Source organism: Phoca vitulina, unplaced genomic scaffold (assembly GCF_004348235.1).
Source record: "Phoca vitulina isolate PV1807 unplaced genomic scaffold, GSC_HSeal_1.0 scaffold13, whole genome shotgun sequence".
NCBI classification, from domain to species: Eukaryota; Metazoa; Chordata; class Mammalia; order Carnivora; family Phocidae; genus Phoca; species Phoca vitulina.
In genome coordinates, this window is record NW_022589716.1 from 29,905,034 (window position 1) to 29,921,949 (window position 16,916).

The 16,916-nt window shown below is 36.5% G+C and overlaps 1 protein-coding gene across 4 annotated transcripts in view; it reads right to left on the minus strand.

The window, feature by feature from the left end:
• Window positions 1–11,544: 11,544 nt before the first annotated feature.
• Window positions 11,545–16,916, minus strand: part of CNTN3 (contactin 3) — a 331,836-nt gene continuing 326,464 nt past the window's right edge. For 3 of the 4 annotated variants that reach the window (XM_032411781.1, XM_032411779.1, XM_032411780.1), the window contains 3 exons: window positions 16,102–16,214; window positions 15,306–15,474; window positions 11,545–13,515 (listed from right to left, as the gene is read on the minus strand). In XM_032411781.1, the coding sequence (XP_032267672.1) occupies window positions 13,415–13,515; window positions 15,306–15,474; window positions 16,102–16,214 (383 nt within the window). In that variant the 3' untranslated portion in view covers window positions 11,545–13,414. The remainder of the gene's footprint in view (window positions 13,516–15,305; window positions 15,475–16,101; window positions 16,215–16,916) is intronic. The other variant, XM_032411782.1, reaches the window with a different exon arrangement.

A 16,916-nucleotide genomic window follows, 5' to 3' on the forward strand; every position in this document is an offset into this window, starting at 1 on the left:
TCCTTCTGTGATTGCTAATGTCTAAAATATGTCCATGACTGGTATCTGATCTTAGCTAGTATAAATATTAGGATAAGCTCATTGGAGCTTTTTCTTTTCCAGAACAAAAAGTCCACAAATAAACTTGAGAGGGATTTTAAAAATCTGAAAGTTTTGTGGGATTATGTACCTTTTACACAGCACCAAATAAGCATTAGTATGCTAAAAAAATTCTGCCACACTTAGAGCATTATACATTTAGGACCTCATCTGAGTTTCTTAAGCTGCTTTAATTGGAAAAGAATTTAACGCTACCTTCCAAAATAAACTCAATTTGCAAAATTAAGCTTTGCAGGTGTATTAATTTGATGAAGATAAAAATGAACTTTAGACCAAAAACATTAACTTGTTATAAGGGTAGGATAGATTTCTTGATTTTGGTTGACAATAATTTACAATCTACCTGAAGAGAAGGCAATATTTGTAACATGTGGCAGAAGTAAAAAACACCAAGTATGCATTAAAGAAGAAATCTTCGTGGATTTTCCTGTAGGTAATGTTTGAATGATCTAAGATGAGTTGGTCAGTGAGTTTTACTTTAAACGATCAAGCAAAAACAAAATAAAAACAAGGAAGTCATACTTTATTTCTAGTTTCCCATCTCCCCCCACATTGAATTCATCAAACACTAATATTGATCCTACCTCCAAAATCACGCCAGGGTTCCCATTTCTCCCTACACTTGTCCTCCGCTCCGGCCCACCCACCAGAGCTTCTCATTGCAACTTTCACACTAACTTCCCAACTGGCCTCCCCACCTCAACCTATTTGACACACAGTGCCAGTATAATTTAAAAAACAAAACAAAACAGGGGCACCTGAGTGGCACAGTTGGTTAAGGGTGTGACTCTTAGTTTTGGCTCAGGTCCTGATATCAGGGTCATGAGATTGAACCCCACATCAGGCTCCGTCCGCTTCAGATTCTCTCCCTCTCCCTCTGCCCCTCCTGCTCATGCTTGCTCTCTCTCTAAAATAAATCTTTAAAACAAATAAAAGAACACAAACCCCCCAAACACCCCACAAAAAAACAAAAAAATGATTTAAATCATACCAATCTTCTGCTTAAGCAGTAAATTGCTTCCCATTTACTGCATATAAAATCCAGCTGCCTTATCAGGACCTACAAGTCAACAATATGTCTACTCTATCTGATTCCATTTTTTTCTTGTCCAGACCCTCTTCTTGCCTCAATGTCTTTGACTTAGTGATTTCTCTGTTCAGAAAGCTGTAGTCTTAACTCCTTTTATGATTAGAAAATTCTCCTCCTTTAGTTCTTTGCTGAAATCATCCACTACCCCTCACTTCTTACTCTTTTGAGTCCTCCTTTCTCCCATTGCCATTATTAACCCACTCACCGTATTTCCTTTACAGTCTATAATTATTCAGCTCATTTTCTGATTACTTGCCTTATGCCTATTATTTCTTATTGAATGAAAGCTCCATGAGAACAGAGGCATTATTTTCTTTGTTAACTGCTATATCCCACTGCCTAGCATGAAGACCCACCCACAACAGATAATCGGATATTAATTAAGAAATGAGACACACACAAAGGATGAAAATTCTGCAGATCTAATAATAAAATGACAATATAAGTTACACCCTCCCACACACACAACTAGATGTTTTATAATTAAAGTTTAATGTCCTTATTAGGTGTTTTTTGGAAATATTGTAATTGCACTAAGAGATGAAATATAAATAGACAAGGTAGAGAAAACACTATGGTCATGAAAAAATTAAAAACTCTTTTGTTTATGCAGAAAAATCACAAAAAAAGTTTAAGAACAGAGTGACTTTGTTTATGTAACTGATTTCCTGTCCCCAAACTCCAGAGCCTGACATGAAGCATTGCTCAATCAAAATGTCAAGTCTCAGTTAATGACAACCATTTATTGAGCTCTTATCTAGATCAGACTATGCTTTGTGCTTTCCATGGACTCTCTGTTAATCCTCACAACAACCTTTATTGAGTTGCTATGACTATTCTCATTTTGCAGATTAGGAAATCTAGAATCTTTTATCTCAACAGGCCATAGAAATAAAAAAAAAAATCAGCAAATCATCTGCTAGGCTCTGCAGATCTTACTGCTGTGCTTAATCATTTATGAATCTTAGTTTAACTTCTGTCTCTGACTGGAAAATGGAGAGACTGTGGAGTGCTCAGTTAATTAAGAAAAAAGACATTGCCTGTCTTTCCCCATGATTCATGCAGAAATGTCAGTGAATGAAGATTGGTATAGGAAGCAAAAGGAATGAGAAGATTATATCAGACTGAAAGTCGAGAGACAATGATCCAGAACTCTCATTCGTTAATTCACTTTATTAATTCTTTTATTGATTTCCTCTCAATTACCAGAGTGCTATATGCGGAGATAAGAAGATAAATAAAAAGCATTCCCTGCCCGAGACACAGTTACTGTCATTTGAATAGAGAGACCAGTAAACCAATAATAAAAATATGCTGATCCCTTCTATAATGGATGGTATGTATGGAACACTTCTCAAGAGTTAAGTACATACCTAACTTCTGAGTAAATTAAACAGTGTGAAACAAACCAGCATTAGATGCTTTTATGAGATTGTAGGGAAATGTCAAAAGCACAATTCATTAAGTAAATAAAGACTACAGAACTTAGTAGATAGATACAGAACAGAAAAAAAAATTTAGAAGAAAAGAGAAAAATCCCTATTTTTCTCTTTGAAAAATATCGAAGTATTCTATATTGTATTCAAGTATTCAATGTTGAACATATTGAAAAATGTTGAAAGTCGTATTTTTCTCTCTGAAACAAGAAAATATATTTTCTTAAAGTTTGGCTGTTTACAAACTTACCCTGCTCTCCCAAATCACATCATATTGTTGTTTATTTTAGACATAAAGCTGTCCGACTCATGCCTGTTCTCACGCACAGCTTCATCCTTGATTGTCTGAAGTTAATTCCTACGAGCCACTGCCTGAGTTTCCACTTTTACGTTCTCATAATAGAGAGACAAGTTTACCCTTTTCTGGAAACTATCTAAATTTGATTTCCAATACCTCTTAAGGATAAAATTAGCATCTAGACTTGGTAGCTATAAAACATCCAGCATATCCCTGCAATATATTTGACAATTGTCTTACAAACCAAGTGACATTTTGATACTGACAAGTCAAATTTAAGGCATCTTTTCAACTTAACATTGCTACAAGCACGAACACCTAATTGTAAACACAAACGTTTACAAAAGCATTTCCATTCCTGAAATATTTTTTTCTTTTGACTCAATTACAGGTTATTTCCTTAATTACTCTTCATTCAAATATGTTTCTCTTCCTTGACATTTGTGTAACACCGATTATTATAGAGTTCTATACTTAACAAAATTTTTTTAAATTTTAGTATAATCTCTGTGTTTGATTTTTAATATTTCCTTTTTCAGGTGTGTTTGTTTTATGTTATTCCCGATTTTCAGAGATTAAAGTTTAAAAAAGTTAAATGAATATGTATATACACACTTACACCTTCATATATATATGTATCTATTTATATGTCTTTAATCTGCCCCACAGATTGTATGCACATACACACACACACTTTAGAGAAAATGTAAATAAAACAGAAAGATATATACTCAGGTTTTGCATCATACAGCTTTCCCTCAGGTTCTACCTAGTAACCTTAATTTGATTTTAGGGCCTCCTCCCAAGCAAGCATTTTGGAAACTTCTCTGACCCCTTCTGATTAATCACTAAAGCCTTCCATAAGGAACCCCTCCATTCACCCTCTTTGCCTAAAGATGCAAATTTGGCTTGTGCTTTATTGCATTATTCAGATTCTGAGCCCATTATTGTCCAGTTTTATTTGGATCCAAGAATGATTTAAGATTAGAAAAGGAAAACTTTCTGCTTACATCATCAAGCACTTGTCTGTGTGAATGAATGAGGAAAACCTGCATTTTAAATCTTAGCTTGGCCCACACTGTGGGCTCTAAGGACTGGGGAAGACAAAGTCTTTTCTCCCTTCAGGCTCTTGTCTGGATTAGCATTATTTTACCTGCTGCCCTCACAGAAAAGAGGCTCACGCCACCCCTGAAAAGACAATGCAGTTGTAACAGAATCTGAAACCTAAATCTGAAATAGATTCCATATTTTAGCACGTGGAGCTCAATCAACCACCATGTGAGACTTGCCAAATAAAATGGGGCAAAACAAGTTTTGTGACTCAAGCCCCTGATTCATGCTAAATAAATATAAGAAGTTTAAGGGTGAGAAAATAAAGTGTTTTGGGGGGAGGGTTTGGGGTGTTACCATCACAACTACTTGTTCCCTTGACATGGGAAGAAAATGGTTTCTTCCTCTGTACCTCAATTTAAGAGAGAGGCTTCAAGGAGACCACTTTATATGTCACCTGTATTTTTAGTACACAGTGGATTGGGATGTGTTTCCTACATAAAACTATCTGAAGCATAAGCCAGCCTGCCAGCCTTTCTGAATTGGAATTAAATTGGAATTGCTGCTGCATTGGTCTTGGTTATAAATCCAGAGTTTGTCGGGGCAATGAATGCCTACGTTTTCAAATTTCCTCAGATAAGATGTCAACCACATGAGAGAGTCCCTGGTGCCTTTCACCCCTCCCCACACACCACACGAGGGGCCAGAAAAGCTCAGCAAAAATAAGCTTCGCCAGCTGCCACAGAGCCCAAATGTCTAGTGTGAGGAGTATGGGAACACAGAGCTCCTTAGTCAAGGTACTTAGTAAGAATTCCCTAGGATGGGGCAGTGGGTGGGAAGAATGTCTCCAGAGAACCCATGAGAGGGACCTCAATGGAGTCTCCTTGGACCTGTGATCCACACAGCATGGTGACTCTCAAGACAGTAATTTCTTACATGGCAGTTCAAAGATCCAAGAAATCCAAGCAGAAGGTGCCAGTCCTCTTAAAGCACAGGCCCAGAACTGGCCGAGCCTCATTCTTGGCATATTCTATTGGTTAAGGCAGCTCCTGGCCAATTCAGGTAAGAGAGGAAGGGAAAGAGTCCCCATCTCTTGATGGGGGTTTGTTAAAAATGTGCAGCCACTTTGATCTGTCCATGGTCACAACTGAGGAAACTAATGTCAAGTAGGTGCTGATTTACTAAGTTCTTTCCTGCCTCCTTACTTTGTTCTCTGTTCAGAAGCCATGGTTAGTGAGAAAGTAGAAAAACAGAAGTTCCGGATAAAGAGAAAAGCTATGCCTACTTCTCCCATTGAGACCGATAGGGTGCAGCAGACCTGAGATGAGCAAGGGGACAATTTTGTATTATTTTATTTGGATTTAGACAGGAAAGTTCAGTTATCAACTAGAACACTTAAAACAAGTGCAGACATGTCACTGGACTTGCCTTAACTTATATTCAGGAGTAGAGAAAGAATTAACATCGTAAGACATTTAAAAGGGTGATGAGCCCTGTTAGAATGGCTACATTAGAAAGATAAGAGATGGGAATGTGTTGGTGAGAATGTGGAAAAAAGGAAACCCTCATACGCTGTTGGTGGGATTGTAAACTGGCGCAGCCAGTATGGAAAACAGTGTGGAGGGTTCTCGAAAAATTAAAAATAACAGGGACCTGGGTGGCTCAGTTGGGTAAGCATCCGACTCCTGATTTCAGCTCAGGTCCTCATCTCAAGGTCATGAGATTGAGCCCCGGCCCCCATCGGCCTCTGCAGTGGGCATAGAGCCTACTTAAGATTCTATGTCTCCCTCTCCTGCCCCTCCCCACCCCAGCTAGCACTGTTTCTCTCTAAAAAAACAAAACCAAAAAACTTTAGAGTCTAACTTGGATTCACAAAGGCCTCCCGCAAATATGAATGAGCCTGAAGATACGCCAAGATGTCATGCACATTTGACTCATAAAAATGTGAGGGTATCTAAGAGTCAAGTTTATCCTTAACCTGTACAGAAAGGCTTTAAAACAACAAAAACATTGAGATCTGAGTATGTTAGAGAAGAGGGATAAACTGTTTTTTGATGCAATGTTTTTTTTTTCTTTAAAAAAATACCGCTTATTCTCAAGGAAGAATAATTGAAATCAAGTGCTTATAGACTCAGGGCCTTAAAATTATTTACTTATGACCATTTGGGGGAAATGTTCTGGACCAGTAAAGAAAAGAGGTCGCTTTTCTTTTTGATCTCTCTTCTGAACCAGAACAAACAAACAAACCGTAGGCATCTCCTTTCAACATGGCATTTGCTGGGTCAGTTTTCACCTTGAGTAGCGAGCAAGTATACAAATAGGATCAATGAAAGTGATACAAACTATGGAATAAAAGGCACAAAGCATTTCAAGGATGAAGAAGTTAGCACTAACCTTCTCATTCTTTCAGTATTCTGGATGGGAGAGAAGTAGATTCGGTTCTGGGCATGCAGTACCGAGGTCCGACTTCCTCAGGTAGAGCGAGAACCCCGTTCTAGGCATTATTTCATCTAATTACCACACAATAGAAGCAGGCACTTGTAACCTCCATTTGACAGGAATTTCAAGGGAATTTAGAGTGATCGAGTAATGCGCTCGAAAGCACTAACCAAGGGAGTGGCAGACTCAGGACTTGGGGGCCGATTCCAAGCCCATAATCTTAATCATTTCCCAAATCTCCTATCATCTTTTCTAAAATACAAGTTAGATGTACTTACCAAGACTTGACCATGACTCAGCTCAGAGCTCTGCATCATTTCCTTCCCACCGGGGTGTTGCTCAGATCTGGAAACTTCCCCTAGGCAAGTTACCATCTGCAATAGGTTACTCCCAGGTGCGGAGGGGCTCTCCCAGTTCTGCCATCTCACCTGAGCAGCTGGGGCTCGTCTACTGTCACAACCACCTGTAGCCCACTAGCTACATTCACCAGGGTGACGGCTGTAAACACAATGTTTTCCACAGGACTTAACAAGTCTGTGAGGAAAAGTATGGGTAGGTGTTATTTTCAAGAAAATCTCTTTGAAGATACGGAACGACTTTTCACTGAAAGGTGAATGTCCGTGAAAATAAGTGAAATGTTTTCGATTGTTACTACCTTGGAAAATATACCCAGCACTTCTTCTCCCTTTTCTCATTTCTTTAGATTCAAATCTTGACCTACATCTGTTCTCTCTGTCTTCAAGATTATTTCATTACTTTGAAATGAATCTCTCGAGCTATGGCATGAGGCAACTAGATTAAAAAAAATAATTCTGTATTTCTCATATAGAAGTGGGGAAACAGAAGTAGAGAATGGCTTTTTTACCTACAGAAAAGGCCTAGTCAGGAAGGGCCTTGCATAAAGGCAAACGTACTTAACTCCTGAAGGGAGAGGAAAGCTTTACTTCATGTGGTAGCAGTAGCCAAAGACATCTCTTGGTGCTTCCAAACCCAACGGGACAGTCTCTCACTCATGTGTAGTGAGTGGTCCTGCGAGTTGGAGGTAACTGATCTAGGTAAGAACACAAAAATAGTAATGTTCTCAAAATGGGCTTTCGTTGGATACTCTTCACATGATTTCCTTTTATCTAATACATTCCTTTCTGCCAAGGCTCTCTAAAAACTCCTCAGCCATTCCAGACTAACTTCCAGAACCTTCTCTGCACGCTAGACCAGCCCTACCAGATCAAGTGACTCTGGTTTAAACTTCATTACTATGATACATGAGGAACATATATGAAGTCACAAACAGGCCTCTTAAAGGCAGTAACGATAAAGCTTTTAGTCTGAGATATAACCATCTTTCTGAATAACATCCTCTGTATATTATTGCTGGTGTTGACTTGTGGCAACATTCTGAGCTATTTGCCATTTGGGTCTGCTTTGAGAGAATACGGGTTGTAGACAGCAGAGACTAGGCTCCTTACATGTGCCCAGCATTGTGCTACGAACTCTATAAACATTATCTTAGTTCTCGCAATTACTTGAGCATATATTCAAAAATACCTTTCTCATCCTCAAATTACTCTCTATCGCTTCCCTTGCTTTATTACTTCCATATAAGCTCCCTGAGAAGAGGAATCTTAGATCTCTTATCTCAAGACCAGGCTCTGAAACTATGGATGAATTCATGAACCAACCTTTGAGGAAGATTGTATTATTATGTGCATTTGGCAAGTAATCATTGAAGGATTCAGCATTTAAAACCCAGTAATAACCATAATATGATTAACCTATTAGAGTCTGTTAGTGAGGACCCATGAACCAAACCGTGATAAAGGCATTCTGTGATTACATCATGCTAGGCCACTCCTCCAAGGCAGGTCCTTCCATTGGTGCTATTTTAGAGAAACACTATCTTAGAGGGGATTAATTTCTTCTCCAAGGTCACACAGTTATTTAAAACATGGCTAGGATTCCAACTCAGATCTATGACTGAGAACAAATGCTCTTAATGATGAAGTTATACTGCTTTCTTTCCAGTTTGGTCAACTTGCCCAATACAGATGATCTACTGCTTATAATTACTTCAAATAAGATTTTATAATACCTCTTCTTCCCCTAATTATTGTATCTATTATCTCCAGAGGCAGCACAGGAAGAAAAATTAAGCTAACAAAACAGGAGAGGGTCAGAGGAGATGGTGAAAAATTCACTGACTTAATTCAACAAATATGTACAGAACAGATAAAGATGAGCCATATCCAATGAGAGCACTCACTCTGCCAGAGTTTACGATCCCAATGGGCATTCTGATGTGTGATCTTGACATTTAGCATTGGAAGGGCAGCCATTCTCATCTGGACGTTTTGGAAAAACCACTACAACAATCACATTGAGTGGACATTTCGCTTCCTCATTAGCCAGTCTAGCTATACATTTCAGATTAGCTTTGGGTTTTGTGTTTGTTGCATTCTACTGTCTGATGCCAAAATAAATCTGCTAATTTGCCATTCTTATCTTTGTCTGTCCCCTCACCCCCCGAATTTTCCCAGGAAACTTCCAATTATACAGTTTCTAATTCTTTCTCTTCCACACAGTACTAATGATCAAGGTAGACTCATCAAGCTCCAAGCTAATTTCAATGGGCGAAAGAAGAGTAAAGAATAGGAATGATGACCAGCAAATAATAGAAGCACCATTTCCTACATATTTAATTCTGTATCAGTGCATTTATTCCGTGTGCAAGTTCAAGAGGTAATTATCACCTATATATAAAGCAAGACATGCTAAATTAGGGCACAGCGTTCAAATAAAAACAAAAGCAGAAAAACCTAACAATTTAAGTAAGTCATATTCCAATCTGTTTATATCATTCCTTTCAAAAGAATGGTACAATTTACTAATTGCTAATTTTGTAATTGCTACTGTGGGTTGATTTTACCTCCAATATTTACTGAAGTGTATCCAACTTAAAATGAGTATCAGTACATTTTTCCCTTTTAAAAAGGGTACAATGCTTCAGAAAAACAATAAACCCAATTAAGATTAATTTCAATTCAAAAAAAGATGGCATTATATGAATATGAAATGGCAGGAGGGATTTCAATCGGAAAAAAAAGAACTAGTAACATCCTAATCATTTTTTTATTTTATTGAATCATACTGTTACATTTTCATTGAAAATGGTAAAGTTATTGAAAATCAACCCAAACCACCTTTAAAAAAATTAAAATGTATGGTGAAAATTAAACATAAATCCTAGAAAATATTTTTCAAATAGACAAATATTTTTATAATTTTTACTTAAAAAATTCTGAAGCTGGGACAGTCTTATCTTAGAAAGCCTTCCATGTAAGAATTAGAGAATATCAAAATTTACAATTGCCAAAGGAAAGCTTCCCAGCTTTTCCATTCCCCAATTTGAATTATGATCAATAATAGAGGCAGAACAAATTACACTGCAAGTTGGTACTACAAATTTTTACTCAAAATCTCTAAATCTGATGGATCTGATTTTGATCTTTTTTTTAAAAAAGATTTTATTTGTTTGACAGAGAGAGACATAGCGAGAGAGGGAACACAAGCAGGGGGTAGAATCAGGCTTCCGGCTGAGCAGGGAGCCCGATGTGGGGCTCGATCCCAGAACTCTGGGATCGTGACCTGAGCCGAAGGCAGACACTTAACAACTGAGCCACTCAGGTCCCCCGATGGATCTGATTTTGAAAGGGATCTAAACATGCCGTAGAGCTTAAGGTTTGCAGTTTGCCTGGGTTAGAATCCTATTTTACTTGCCCTTGTTGTACTTAATCTCGTGGAGTCTTGGTCTCCTTATCTGTAAAATGGGCTTGATATTAGTACCTAACTGAGATGATTAATTTAGCAATAGTAAAGTGGCTCAGAGTCTGGCACAAAGACAGTGAAGATGCTATCTGACATTATTAATGTGATATTCTTATAAAAAATCTGATACAGAATCACTTTACCCTCTCCTAGGAATTACTGGTATCATATACCTTTCTTCTCAGTAGAATGAGATCAAGGGAGAGCTCTAAACATATTAAAAGAAAGCCACCTTCAAATGTTTACTTTTTCTTCCAGTGTCACCTATTTACCTCCTGAGGAGAAGACTAATGATAGGAGCATGGCTCTAAGCGCTGACACACATGGTTTCATTTACTAACTCCCAGCTTTTAAGTGGGCACACCAATAACCTCAATTCACAAAAGATGAAATTCAGCACAGAGGGTGCAGTGGTCACTGAAGATCTCACATCTCTATAAGAGTAATAGTACCATGTCCCCATTCTGCAGATAAGGAAACTGAGGCATAGGGAAGTTACTGAATGTAAGCAAGGTCACACGGCCCTAATTAGTGAGGGTGTAATTCAGACCGAGATGACACGGGCACGGGTTTTAATGACATAATCTGTTTCTGCATATTCCCTCAGTCTTTCCCTTCATTAAGGTACACTAATACACCTAGTACAACCATAGTAAATTCAAAATCACTCCTCCCTACACACAGGTACACACACACTCACCCCTGGCACAAGCCCTACACATACTTTCCCAACTTGATTGTCCTGCCTCTAAATATAAGAAAACAGTTGAATTATTACTTTACTGTGAATTTTCCTTACATCAACAATAATATTTAGAACTCTTTACTAATTACAAATTAATCTTTTCTAGTATATTTTTTGGAATATTTAGAATACGTTACACTACAAGGGTGGTTTAGGAAGCCTCAAACACTGATACCAGTGAGAAACTATAGGGGACTTGGTAAGTTGATATTAATCTTAAGAAAATATTTGTCAAAAATGTGGGTAGACACCATCAACCAAGTCAAGTCATTAGAAACTAGATACCATAATTATGTAAAGTGAATTTTCTACTTCCCCTCCCTCTCTCCCCATACCTGAAATATTTTTAATATAAAGGACACTGTTTTAAACTGCTGTTTTTACTAAGTCAGTAGGGTATAAAAATAACTTTAAAAAACCCCTTAAAAGATGGAAAGATTAAAATTTGGCTGAAAAATATAAGAAATGATAGCATCAGCATAACTATTATGGTGCCGTCCCATTTCCCCTCTTAAAATATTCTTTTTGACCATACCACAATGAATCATGCATGGACATTTGATTGTTATAAATTTTATTCGAATAATAGAAAATAATACATACAGATAACCATAGGATACACACACAGAATTTAAAGATAAATTTTATACTTTTCAATATGAAACAAAGTACATATCTCATGGAGATATATTGCTACAAATGCCAGGAAACAATAGAGTAATCATCTTGAAAATGGAAAGTATAGGAACATATTATCAGAATTACTAAATAATAAAAAGGTACAATTCCATTACATGTAGCATAAAATACAGGTATTGGAGAAAGTGTTTCCCCACTTTGTGACTGGAAATAACAATGGTCATATGAAATCTACTAGTCATCCAGATTTTTTCTAGATATATACATTATATACAGACCTTGCAGAGAAAATTATAAATATTTTTCTCCTTTGTGTATAATGACTTTATCTCAAATGTAATCTTTCAACGTAAAGTAATATTTCATGATGGTATCAGAATTTTGCTATTTTCTATACTTTTTTGATATCTGAACTGTTGGTTTCAAATTCTGATATCTTTGTAAAGAAGAACAAGTTCTTGCAAAATGTGTAATTGGTAGGAAAGAGGTAAAAAATTGATTTCGCAATGTCTAACACTCAATCTGTCGATTTTCATATATACTTTACATATTGCTATGAAGTCATGTCTTCAACAATCTTTTGAAAACCACATATTGAAAGACTGAGTCATACATATCAAAGTCAGCAGCATTGCCATGGGTCTATTACAAATTTAACTCAGGAACTAAAAAGCCTGCCAGACTCACTCTGATAGACGGTTGGATTTCATTAAAAAACCATCTCCACCATCCAAAAAAGAGAGGGTCCCTTAATGGAATCAGAAATTGGAAATGAAGAATTGTGTGAATTTTGTTTAATATTTGAGTTGAGAGTCAGATCATTCCTTATTTTCTCCACCGTGTTTTAATAAAACCTGAAAGCTTGTTCGCAGGTGTGAAGGAAACAATTACTTTTAAATTTTTTTTAACAGTTGAGAAAGAATAAAATGGGATCATTTCAATTTCATAATATCATTGAAAAAAAGAAAGCATTACCCATAATAGAATGCAAGCTTTAAAAAAGTGGCTGGTCCGTATGACTTTTATATGGTTAAATAAATTCTTATTAATATTTTGCAAAGATTCAGCATGTTAAGGGTAACAAAACACTTTCACATTCCCTTCTTTATCTCTTAACAAACGATGCACGGGGCAGGGGCAGGTATGCTGGGTATTATCTCCACAGTCTATAGATGAAAAATTGAGAACTGGAGTGAGCAGGGTGATTTGTAAAGAATCTCGCAACTTTGTCATGCCTAAACAAAATAGGACTGTTCCCACCTCTGGTGTAGCATTTTCCAACATTCTTTTGAATCACATGCACCCTCTTCCAAACAGGGTAATTTAAAAAATGTATTTTCACCCTTGAGTATTTCAAATGAGCATATCAAAATAATACTGATTAAGTCTTCTGAGCAATGCTGTTATCATGGGAAAATAACGTTTGGATTAAATGAGTTTTTCTACATTAAAAAAACAAACAAACAAACATGTGTGCACGTGTGTGTGTGTGTGTGTGTACACATGAGAGCATGTGAGTCTATCCATAGGCAGTGCTTAAAATCATAGCTTACGAAGATCTTTATCAAAAGTCTAATGTAGGTAATATGTAAATTCCTTTGGTTTATCAAGTAAATATTAAGGCATTTCAGATTCCCCTAAAAGGATTTACTGTTTTTTTTATTATATTCATATTTTACCTATAGAAAGTTAAAAATACAGAGTTGGAAAAAAAACATGCATAACCACCGCATTTCATGAAAGCACTTTTTTTGTAACCAATTAACTTTCTAGTAAATAATAAAAAAAAGTTAATATCACCACAAGGCATTTACAACAAAGAACAATACTACAGGTATATAACTTGACACAGCGTGGACATTTGAGATGGCTGAAGTAGAACCTCTTGCATCCATATCTGTCAAAGATGATAAATAACTCATTAATAAAGATTTTTACCAATATAAATTATCAGGGCAAAAGCAATGCCTCTCCTATCAAAATCAAATCATACCATGAACCTAACCTAAAATCACAAGTTATTATTAGCTCTCATTTTATTTATCAATGTAGCATATATTACTTGCCAAGAATATCTCTAAAAATGCCGATGTACTTAAGTTTTTTAAAAAATGAATCTAGGCTTTGTTCATCTAATATTATTTAACTTTAATTGAAATTGCAAAAACAACTTAATCATTTTGAAAACACACTCTATTACAGACAATTTTGAGATAATTCAATGGTTTAATTAAAGAAACCTTCACTGGATAAGAGTTTGGAAAAATCTGTGTTTGTTTCTACTTTATGCATTTCTAGATAAATTATTAGGCATAATATAAAACATCATCTTTTTTTTTTTTTAAAGGCAATCAATAAAAGCTCCATTTTCCTAGAGATGGCCTTGTCTGCTCTAGTCCTTGCAAGCTCAGCAGACGGCGCATGTCAGATGAAAAGGCTACTCTTGACTCAGCAGCCCTAAAATGCAAAAATCGTGTCTGTTCCTGCAAAAGCATAGAATCTACTACTCCGGCCATATTAGAATGTGAACTCTACATCTTGCACTATTCTAGGAGTAAGAGAGCCTATCTTAATTACTTTAAAACCTATGTAATAATAATCATAACAAGCTTAAATTTCTAGTTTTGCTCTGTTGAAGTGCATACAGTTTTTAAAAGATCTATAGTCTGAAATGGTTTTTATAGATTTTTACGCTGTGGAACTCAGTTCTAAGATAAACCCTTCCCATTTTCTTGGTATAGTTTAGTTATTTGTTTGTTTTAGTTTAAGTATGGCAGTCTTTATGATTTCACATAAAGATAAAATTCTTCCAAGTTTCCATATCCCTCTTTCTTGTTACTTCCTAATGATGTCGGTCATTTTGTTTTCTAAGGGTAAAGAGAGAGCTTTTAATCTTATGCCCAAGATTACAGACTAGGTCAAGCCCCGTGAAAGGAAACAGGAAACAAGGTTATTTATGTCACTGAGAACTACAGAATAGAAGACAAGACGGCTTCTACTCTACTTAAACTGAGGTCCCCAAACTCCAGATTTGAGATTTGAAAGAATAAATGAAATTTCTTCTACCACTGTCACTGATAAAATATGAATGTGAGTCTGTTTCCCTTAATTCTAAAAGTGTAATTTCTATTGTAAAATAGGTTTAATTTGGATTTTGAAAGGAAAAGTTAGCGTGAACCTCCTTCGAAATCAGAAACGAAGAATTTTTTTTTTAGAAGTGTTTTGGTCTGGCCAAGCAGTTTATGACCTTAACAATGTTACATTTCCCACTTTTTAAAGAACTGATAAGATTCATGTATAATTTCTAGGAGGCAAACAAAGATCTTAAAACTAGTTTGTGGGTTTAACACTGCCCTTGAGAAATGCTTAAGAAATTCTGTTCTTTAGAGGCAATCCAAAGGCAAATTTGGGCATAGCTCATAAGGAGGAAAAAAATTCAGATTAATAAAGTTCTGCTAAATATTTTTTGATGTCTTTTCTATTTGTTATTATTATCTTTCTTCATATTTTGTATCACTCATGCGAAATTTCTGTTACCATCATCTCTCATATTCCAAAACCTTCCTACCATTCGGACGGAGGACATCATGGAGGAGAAATGGACAGAAGGACATTGACTGACTCACTCTTGGGGGTTCATAATGCTGATGTTATCAATAAAGTGAATGTTGACTTTGACCAACTTACTGGTTATCCTTGGAATCCTGATCTGTTCGCTACTAGCTCCATCCCCTCCATCCGTGGTGGCCTTAACTTCAATAATGTAGTCCTCTTTAACGGGCAACAGAAGTTCTGCTGACGTCTTATTTGTGTTCAGCACTTGTACATTATTTTGACTGCTAGTCCTATAAAACACCTAAAATGCATGAACAGATACACTTATTTCTTACATTGCCTACTCTTACTTTGTTTCATAGAACTGATTACTCTGAAGTTACCTCACTTACATATTGTTTGTCTTGTTATATTCACCAGAATATAAGTTTAATTCATAGCTCTTTTCATAGGTCTTAGGCTGGGGGTCAGCACACACTAGAATCATCAAGTCCTCAAAATCAAGGAGGGGAGGAAGAGTGAACTTCTTCTATGGAAGAGATCAGCTGGCTTGGGCATTTGGAAGGTTGGAGAGAGGGGGCAAGACCCTACTGTACTGATCTCGAAAGCCAGACCAACAGACTAGAGCTAACGATTTCCATTGTTTTTTAAGTAGTATTGGGGGGGGGGGGCATCAGAATTAACAAAGTAATTAACATCATGAACAATTTACAAACATTTTGTCCCAAATCCCTGCATGACCAGAATTACTTCCCTTAAATTTATATTTAAGAAATCAGACATTTGGGGGAAAATATCCTTTTTATAAAAAGTTTGATATCTATGTTAAAATCAGATTGCGGCAACCGTATTATCAGAGTTAGAAAAATCATTCAAACTGAGCTTCCCTTGCCAGGAATAGGAAAAGAAAGCATTGCAAATATCTTACTTTGTATCCCGTTACTTCTGATTCGTTCTCCATTGCTTTAACTTGTTCCCAATTAAGTAACACTTTAGTGTCTGTAGCATTCCAAACAACATTTCCTGGTGGCTGACTGGGAGCTTGAAATGCAAAATGAGAAAATGAACCAGATTTGAACATGAACGACATTTTACATAGAACAGATAAAGGACGGTTATAGGAGGCTTATAAAAATACAGCAAAATCTCTTTGGTAATATGCAGCATATAGGCGGAATCAGAAAAAAAAATAAGGGTAGCTAAATTTCCTTTTCAAAAGGTTCTTCAGTGAAATTGTGAGAATTCATTTAATCATATTCATCACATCTTTGAGGACATTTCTCACTCGTGGCTGTGGGTCGTCCTTTTCTGGAAACACGTTGATAGTAGAGATAAGGAAATTCCTTTATCCACCACTAGAGGGACGCTTGTTGATGCACCAGGAAAGGCAGGCGGTGTGACCCACTTTCACACATCCACACAGAGGCCGAGAGAAATTGCCAACTGAGCAGATTAAAGACGCACAAAATGTAGTGTGGATGATTTTTAAGCCAGCATTGTGTGATGAGATAGGCAAACGGGAGGCAATCAAAGATAAGGGCTACTTCTATTTATCCCCATGAAGTAACAGCTATTCACATGAAAAACTGCAGCAGAGAGTCTATATTTCACTCTTCGTTTTCCAAGTTTTAAATCAGTTTTTGAGAAAAATAAGGCGAAACCCTAAAACATTAATGAGAATTCCATTCGATAATGAATGAAATTCTCTGAGGTTTAAAGACTTGGATTCATAGCTTAGTTCCC